At 42.9% G+C, this 9,413-nt stretch overlaps 1 protein-coding gene across 1 annotated transcript; it reads right to left on the bottom strand.

The window, feature by feature from the left end:
* Positions 1-2,855: 2,855 nt before the first annotated feature.
* MELLADRAFT_91567 (uncharacterized protein) lies at positions 2,856-3,713 on the bottom strand (the record flags this gene model as incomplete). Its single annotated transcript, XM_007414430.1, has 4 exons — positions 2,856-2,874; positions 2,916-3,255; positions 3,315-3,615; positions 3,678-3,713. 4 exons carry the CDS (start codon positions 3,711-3,713, stop codon positions 2,856-2,858), a joined length of 696 nt encoding a protein of 231 aa, XP_007414492.1.
* Between the last annotated feature and the right edge of the window lie 5,700 nt (positions 3,714-9,413).

The raw sequence follows: 9,413 nt of genomic DNA, 5'->3' as shown, positions 1-9,413 counted from the left end.
ACATGCAGAGATGTTTATGTCTCGTGAAGGGCAGGGCAAGTGACTGAGGGGTACCCCAACTACCAGCCTAACCCTTTGCTAAATGTATCTCGGTGCTTCCGCATTTCATTCCTCAAGAAATTACTCAATACTCAACTTCAAACAATGAATCATAAATGCAAATTAACTTACACCAAATGATTTACAGCTCACCGTTATCTCAATACTCAACTTCAAAGAATGAATCATAAATGCAAATTAACTTATATCAAATGATTTACAGCTCACTGTTATTCATTCCTCAAGAAATTACTCAATACTTATTCATTCAATTATTCATTCATAAGATCTCACATTGAATCATTTCATACAACCAAAATTTTATTCACTTATTTCTTTGCATCCCCACACACATTCCAAAATATTCAAGTGTTGAACATACCATTAATCAAAGCAATGTTTTTTTTCCCTGTAGATGCCCAAACCAGTATCTGAACTCCGAAAGCAAAAGATGGTCGAGTACCAAAAGCGGAAGAAGGCTCAACAACACAATGCCCAACGGGATCCAGTCCGGGATGTTGGAAGAGAACATGTCAGTCAAAGAATCAAAGCAGGAATCAAAGACCGGTTTGGCTTGCCAGAGGACTGTGATGTATTCCGAGTTCCTCAATTTGGGAACAGGAAAGAGCGAGTAGTGACCTATGGAACTGTGGTACTTGTGAATCTGGCTGGAAATAAGCTTATATGTGTTGCTAGGTTCAACAAAGAGGTCAAGTCCCTCGAACTTTCTGTTGTTTCCACATGGCTGACATTTCTTGCTGCAGGACCCCGCCAGCATTGACCCTGCCCAAGTGCAACTTTGGAAAGACTTTCGAAGGGCTATCAAGATCATGCATCAACATTCTGAAGCACGCGGAGTGATCAAGGAAAATCATGCAGTCAAGATGCTACCGCCCCACGAGCGGCAAGGTACTATGAAAGCATTTGGTCACAGATCATCTAAGCGTGCTGGACAATATCAAAGAGGAACAGTCATTGGTTTGTTTATCTTCACCTTTCCACATGAGGACATTTCAGAAACTTAATTTGTTCAATGTCTTAACACCAGCAACCTATGCCCAAAATTCATCTACCAGCGAGGACCCAGCCAAACTAGACGAGGACGAAGCCCGCCAAGATGAACTTCCTTGGGTAGTGGACTTTCATGCTGAAAGGACATGTTCATTATCTCTATTTGTGTATGATTCCAACAAGAAGCTGGCCAAAGACACTGATGCCCCGTCGTGGGATCAAAAGAGCCGGTGCCTGGTAGCAAAGAGTGGGAGAAATCACCCAATGCCCAAGTCTTTGGGGACAAGGCTTTTGTGGGATCCAATGTGATTGCTACCACTGGAGGATTCCGCAACGGAGTTCATTGTGACTTTGATGCCACCGGATTTGCTTCAGGTTTCTTCTGCTTAATTGATGCCAACACATGTTGAGTATTTAATATTCACAGTCTTATGACCAATCTGCTGACATATGTAATCTATTACAGCTGAAATCATTACTCCGGCAAGGAGACTCGAACTTTTGGCCGAGAGGAAGGAAGAAATTGAACTAGAGAAGAAGACTGGACACCGCATTGATAAGAAGCATCCCCAAGTTGGTGCCAAGTTTGTAATTCACATCAGTAACTATTTCAAGTTTATTGTAGACATCAATGCAGCTGATGTGGTAGAATTACTGTGGGCGACAGATGTTTGCCACAACACCAAACATTTTTTATTTTCTGAAGGAGAAAGAAAAAAGACAACATACTTGCAGGGTGCTGTAACAAGGGAAAAAACCAAGGCAAGAAAAGGGATTGGAAAGAGTAAGGCGGTAGACCATGTACTTGCTTATGCTTGTAGCACTCAGATCAGTACCACTGTGGTGGCAGCAATGAAGGAGATTATGGAACAGCGGGTTGGGTTGGATGATGAGAGCTGGGAAAAATTGCACAGCGGCCTTGCAGAGACCTACGATAAGCAGATGCAACGGAAACGGGCCAATTTGGACCATCTTCAGAATAAGATTACTTCTTATAAGGAAACAAAAGGTTCAGCACTCAGATTTTTAAAATGATATATACATGTTTTTTTTTGTTTTTAAGAAGATAATTTTGTGAGCAAAGGGTTTTTGTAAATTTTTGAATTTTTTAAGAGCAACAAATTTTGGAATACAGATTGAAAGGAAAGAATATACTCCTGAATTTCCGCCTTGTGCTAATCTCTTGCTGGAATATGAGTCTGTTCCCCAGACTTACCTCCATACAACAGCTCCATCTCCTCCCGTAGACTTAATTTTGCTACCTTTGGCGGTAGCAACCCCAGGTGCTTGCATATCTTGTTGCATTCGTGCTGGGTAGAGAAGTTCTCCAAGCCTTTCCTTCCAGTATTTCCGTCGCACCAAGCCATACTGGGGCCAAAACAAACCGTCAGGCAAAATGTTGGAATGCAAGCAGAAAAGTACTTACTTGCTTGTATCCACAATCAAAGGGTCTGTCAATACCAAACCTACCCCCTGAAGATCCGCAACCATTCTTCTTCCGCCATAGTGTTTATGAGACCAATGACTGAGAGCTTGCATTACTTCATTGACTAAAGGACTGTCTGAAGGCCGGAGTTCAAAGTTGTGATTGCTGGTATACTTGCGGTATTGTGTAACATCAAGTACTTCTTCAAAGAAATAAGCACATTCTGTCGTAGCACTGCTTCCTGCATATACCGGAAAGTTTTGAACCATCTGGAAAATAAAAACATGTTATCGAGAAAGCTTGAATAAAATGAGATCCATATATTTGACTCACACGAATGTTTTGGATAGCTTCAACCGTTGCAGGGAAAAGTTGAATTTCATTCAGACCCAAAGCGGCTTTCTTAAAATTTTCAATCACCATGGAAACAGCAGCATACACTCCACCGGATTCTTTATGGACAGCCAGATGAGTCATATTGGGAGGCAGCTCCCTCCGCTTCTTGGCAACCATCGGAGTGAGCTCTCCACCAGGTGTTCTTCCAAAGGCATTGTAACATGTCCTGAAAGAACCTTTTCCAATCACCACACTTTCATCAACTTTGAAATGATACGGTGTTACCACCCATTCAGGTTTACCTTCTGCATTTCCTGTCAAAATGCATTTTTTCCCTACGGTGAAACCGTCTGTAGTCTCAGCAGGTGGAACAGGGCGAGCCATGGGAAGCTTTCGTCCAAATACGGAGATATCAATAGCCTCTCTGAAATCAAAGGCCGGTACTAAGGAGGGCATGTCAGCCAGACCAAAAATGAGTAGTGAACAAGAGCGGTGAGCTTACCTGTCTGGTGAGGTGGTATCACATGAGTCATAGCTACAGGAGCCACATCACTCTGAGCACGGTGGGGAGATTTTCGTGGGGTGATGGGTGGCAGGAGTGTGTATGTACTATTCTTGGTTTTAAAATTAGAAGCCTTCTTTCGAGTGACTCGTGGTGAGGTGACTTTTGTTGAAGTTGAAGGTGTACACCTGGCTTTCTTGCTTGGCTGGAATATTTCGACACTCAAAGGCAGATCACCATCACTATCACTATCACTATCACCATAATCCGCTTCTTCATCTCCATCATCTAATAACATCTCCTCATAAGTCAAATGTTGAGATGCCTTTCTTTTAGCTTGTCGTTGAGGTTGTACCGGCTTACTGGTGGAAGGTCGAAGCCAAGGATTATTTTTGACATATTTGTCAGCCAGAAAAATTAGCTCGAGGCTAGGTTCTCCTTTAGTGTCATCAAGATATCTAGCAAAAACTTCATTGTTATGTAAGACCACAGGTGATTTCCGGCCACGGCCGGTTTTGGCCAGGTTGAAATACTCAGAGTTGTAAACTTTGGGTGCCTGAGGGTAAAGAGGAGAGTCAACCGAGTGGCCCCACAGGTTGAAGATGCCTTCCTTAGTGTCGTCCAAGAGTGTCAACGATGACCTATCCACAGTGAAAGTTCCCCGAAGTAGACCATGAGCGAAAGAGCCGGTCTCGTATATCACCATCCATCCTACAGAGCATACTCGGCCAGTGTGAGTAGTGAAAGGTGGAGGTTTAGGTGCTGCTGGGTGACCATTAAACATGCAGTTGCTGCTAGCTTGTTTCTTGGCAGCAGCTTGCTTTGACTTGTCGCTTTGAAGTTGGTGAACATGAGTACCAGTGGAAGTCGAGGTACGGGCTGCAACAGCTGCTTTGGCATTGATGACCTTGAGATTGGCAGGGCGGGGTTGAGAAGCTTGGGTGGGTGCCTGCTGGGGGGGAGAAGGAACCTTTTTGTTTCGGTCCGCATTGATGTTTTCAAGGCAGGGTCCACACATTTTGTGTTCGCCTTGACGGAGAGTACTTTGACATAAGGGACAAGTAGGTCGGTTCATGATAGTGAAATATGAGTATCCGAGAGAAACTAAAGTCAAAGAAGAAGCTGATTGAAGAAGATTGAGGTCGATCAAAGAAGATTGAAGTCAATCGGAGAAGATTGAAGTCGATCGAAGAAGATTGAAGAAGATTGAAGAAGATTGAAACTGATTCAAGAAGATTGAAACCGAATCAAGAAGATTGAAGAATATTGAAGAGGATTCAAGAAGATTGAAGAAGATTGAAGAAGATTGAAACCGATTCAAGAAGATTGAAGAAGATTGAAACCGATTCAAGAATATTGAAGAAGATTGAAGAAGATCGAAGAGAATTGAAGAATACTAGGGAACAATGAAGCCGATACAAGAATATTGAAGAAGGGTGAAGCTGATCCAAGAATAAGAAGAGTGGAGACGATCAAAGAGGTTCAGTGTAGTGTAGAAGAGTGAAGACGATCAAATAAGGATGAAGAAGAGTGGAGACAATCAAATAAGGATGAAGAAGAGTGGAGACAATCAAAGAGGTTCAGTGTAGTGTAGGTTTGGTTGAACAAGTGGATGGGTGGAGACTATAACAAAAGTTGGAGGAATGACTAAGATGATCGGTGATGGTGTGTGGGTTGTGTGATTGGTTGAGAGGTAGAGGTAGAGAGGTACACTTTTCATCATCTAATGTGAAGTTTTCATTTTTGGGGTCTTTGTTTATGGTTTGTTAATTGTCGTTTTTTGATTATCAACATTTGTTTTTTGATTTTCTACTTTTGATTTTTTGATTTTTTGATTTTTGAATTTTGATGTCCTCTTTTGTGGTTTCCTGGTACTTTTTGTGTCAATGCGACAATGGGGTGACAAATGTTGAGTTTCAAGTTGTAAATCTACTGAAATTTGGGCCGTAAGCTGGTCTGAAAGGGGTTTCTGCCATGACTTTTACTCCGGTACAGGGGTTTTTGCCCTGTATTTGAGTATTTTCTGTAGTTTTGTCTTTGATTTTTGAATTTCGCACCCGGGAATTGTGATTTTCGTTTTTTGATTTTTGCATTGTCACCTTGACACCTCTCGCATTCCGTAGACCTGCATAGTTGGAGGGACCCGCTAGGTTGGATGGACCAGCTTGGTTTGACGGAACTGCCTGGTAATTCGCAGCGTATGGTTGAGGGGAGTAAGGTATGTTCGGTGGTTCTACATAATTCACCTGAGCCGCTTGGTACTGACTAGGGCCTCTTCCTCTGTTACCTCCCCTTTGGCGTTTATGACCACTACCGCCTCCACTGTCTCCACTGTTTCCTTTCCCTCTCCAAAACCAGTCGGACTTCGACTTGGATGGTTCCATCGGTTGACCGGTTTTGAAATCGTGGCCGAACTTGGGTTGTCCAGGAGCGTACGGGTTCTCCTCGTACATCAAGTCACCCGCCAGATCAGCCTCCCACCTTGCCACCATCGCCGCTTCCTCTTGCAATCCTTCTGGTAACACCACTTTCTCTATTTTCTTACCCTTCTTCCCCTTCTTCTTCTTGTCATATATCACCCCCGACCTATTTCTGAAGATGAAACTCCTGATCGCTAGATGATATCTGAGGCCAACCATCCAACATTTATGCTTGATCATCAAATTACTTACTATAGTTTTGTGTTTGGCGATGTACTCAGCATAGGCCTTGTGTCGATACAGTTCTCTCGCGTATCTTGCTTCTAAATCACAGGCCAAAATGAATTCACCATAACCCATCCGGCGTTCTAGATCAACTTCGGAGGTTTCCGACCAATGGCCTTGTCCTTTCTTTCAACCAAAGGCCCCTGCCGCGTGATGCGCTTCTATGTAAGAGCGTTTGAAAACTGATAGAGGTACGTAGCGATTCATTTTCTTGAAAGGTTTTTGCCACTTCTCGGGTAGGTTTGGCAGGTCGAAAGACAATGCTTTCATTCTTTTAAATTTTAAACCCAAATCTGAGTCAGAGCTATCACTACTAGAGGAGCTTGACAGGTTATCGGAAGAGTCGGTCTTCGACGAGGAGGAAGAGGTTGACAAGGAGTCGCTCAAAGTGGAGGATTGGGAGTGGCGTCTAGTTTTCCCCGGATCTGGGCTAGAGTCTGAGGGTTCTGATTCCAAGGAGTCTGATTGACTCGATGAAGATGAAGGTGATTCTTTCCTGTCTGTCTTCCTTCTCTTAGGAGACTTCCCGGAAGACTTGTCTTTTGCCTTCGCTTTGCCCTTATCCTTCTCTGACTTCGCCTCCTTCCTTTTCTTCTTCCCTTTTGACTTTTCAGCCCTAGCCATTTCTTCCTTCGCCAAGGCTACCGCCAACCTATCTCTCAAAGACTTCACGGACATGAGATTTTCCGCTCAAATGGCATCCGCTAGGCAATCTAGTATGGCATGGCTAGTTTCATCCCCGTCCATTTGGTCTGTCTGAGTTGGCAACAAAGTCAAAGTAGACTTCTCTTTCGACGTAGGAACTGGTGAAGGGAAATTCAGGCGGTACAATGCAATCAGTAAGTCTGAAGCAATTCTTTTCTCTACTGGATCATGCAGCATCAGGAGATTGAATCCAACAAGAAGGTTTGCTGCAACTTCAACGAGGAGCGTGTCTAGGATTGACGGCTAGGATGCGTACTCAATGTAGCAATCCAGGAAACATACGAAAGGATGGAATTGCTCTAAGGCTTAGGTGTTGTGGAGGAAAGAAGGCTTCCACAGATGATAATCGGGAGCTCCAAAGCTTCAACAGAAAGAGTTCTGGAGCTGTGGTGTGCAGAGGTTCACTAGATTGTCCGTCTTGCTACCACAGACTAGCTGGAGCTATGACAACATTGAACCACAAGGGGAATTCAGGGATGTAAAATAAATAGGGGGTTGGAGATTTGGGGATGATGGGATGAAGCTAGAGACATGGGAATCTTCCTTATCGGTGAATTCGTAATGGGTAACTCACCAAAGTTCTTCTCAATTAAACCTCTCAGCTCATCTGCACCCAAATTAACCTCTTCCTTGTCCGATGATGATACTGATGAGGACTTCTTTAATCTACCCTTCCCTTTCTTCGATTTCTTCCTCTTCTTCTCCTTGCTTTTTGTTTTCTCTCCGTCCTCTTTCTCAGTCTCCAAAGATTCGCTATTGCCATCCGATCCATCTGAGCCCGATTTAGAACCAGGCTTGGACTTCTTCCCTGATCTCTTCGATTGGCTCGCCTCAGTCAAGGCTAAAGTGCTCGTGGTGATGGTGAATCTAGGGGTGGGTTGCAAACCAACGTCGTCCTCTGGTTGGGTGAGCTGGAGTTGTCTAACTTGAGGGGATCTAGATTCTGCCCTCTTTGTTCGTGCTTCTGCCTGAGCCTTCTCCTTTAGAAACCTTGCGAGTTTCGCCTCTTCTGCCAATCTTGCTGCCTGAATCATTGGGTGATCTTGGTATTTGGTTAGGAAAGATTTTGTAGCTAACTGTCTCCACATTCAAATAGTTGTGCGATGATAGTTCTATCTTCTTTTAAAGAAATTAAACATAAGGAAAAGAGATGTGAGAATGTGAGAGAGAGAAAAGGAGGACTTGACGAATTCTCGAGCGCAGCTGTAGGTTCACAGGCGAGCATTGAAGGAGAAGTGAGGAAAGATTTTCCACTTCTTCTGAGGCGTCTTCTGCCATGTGGTTACCACTTCCCACATGTCAAGACTGTGAAACTCCAGCCTGCACCTGTGAATTCTCACACTCCACTGAATGGACTACTCTGTACCTCCGCGAGCTCTGGGAACATGTACAATTACTTTTTGTTTCTCTTCTCATTGTCTTTCTTATTACATTTTGTTTCTCTTCGCTCATCTTCAGATATTTTTCTTTTTTCCCCCATGCACTCTTTACTGGTTGTTTTGCTGCAAGTCTCATTTCTTTCTTCCCCCTCTGAGTTTCTATAATTCCTTCTATTTTGTCTATAGTACTTACAGCGCAAATGTTGGTTTTATGTGTAAAAATTGATTTTCTTGTGTAAAATGTTGACGGTGCAAAATTTGATTTTGCACATGTTGTTTGACACTTTTACACTGAATTTTTTTACACAGACACTGTCTCTGTAAACCCCCTCGGTGCAAAAGTCACTCTGTGTAAAACTCTTTGGTGCAAAAGTCACTCTGTGTAAAACTCTTTGGTGCAAAATTGAATATTGTGAAGGGTACAAGATTTTTGCGCTGACATATTTTACACCGCCTCTTTCTGTGTAAAAATGTCAGTGCAAAATTGAAAGTCACGTCCGGGTCCAAGACTTTTGCACTGACTTCTTTACACAGAAATGTTTTACACGGAATGTAAAAAAATCAAATATGTGTAAAATTGTAATTGACCCTGATGCATTTCGAATTTTACACTGATAAAATTTTACACCGAGTTAGTCTGTGTAAATCACTCAGTGTAAAATTCCCACTCCCCATTGTGTATAAGCAATAAGTAAGAATTGGGTTTGGCGCCAAATTGGTCAACTGTCGCCTTGAAATTCAACTGACGCTGTACACCCACTTCGGCAACCGTTGTGTGACGGGTGCGACTGACTGCGCACCACCAAAAAGTTGCACTGATTTTCGGTTGCATATGTGACCCAAAAAATTGATTTGGTAAACCAAAATGCACCAAAAGGCGCATACGTATTTTTGCACATATGTGCACAAATTGTGCGCATTCTTGAAAACGAAAAAAGTCGTATATTTTTTCGACATATGCGACTGCGAGGCCTCTCTTGACCCCTCACTACCTCTTTTTCAACATCTCATCACAAAAAATTCATTCGCTTTTGGATTTGAATCATCAAAACCCTTCATTCTCAGTCTTGACATGACCTTTTCAATCTTCATACGGCCTCCCTTTTGTTAATCTCAACAATCAATACTTGCATTCAAACTGAACTACCTCCTTTGATTGATCATAATCTGTTTGCTTGCTTCCAAATCACAAACCATTTTGTCATCTCAAATCACATCTACGGAATGCGAGGTGTGTCAAAGTGACAAATAGAATTTCAAAATTGGAATCTCAGATGCCCCGGGTCAGAAATTGACAAAACTGGATTAAA

Source organism: Melampsora larici-populina, assembly GCF_000204055.1.
Source record: "Melampsora larici-populina 98AG31 unplaced genomic scaffold MELLAscaffold_43, whole genome shotgun sequence".
In the NCBI taxonomy this organism is placed as follows: Eukaryota; Fungi; Basidiomycota; class Pucciniomycetes; order Pucciniales; family Melampsoraceae; genus Melampsora; species Melampsora laricis-populina.
This window is presented reverse-complemented; position numbering and strand designations above follow the sequence as displayed.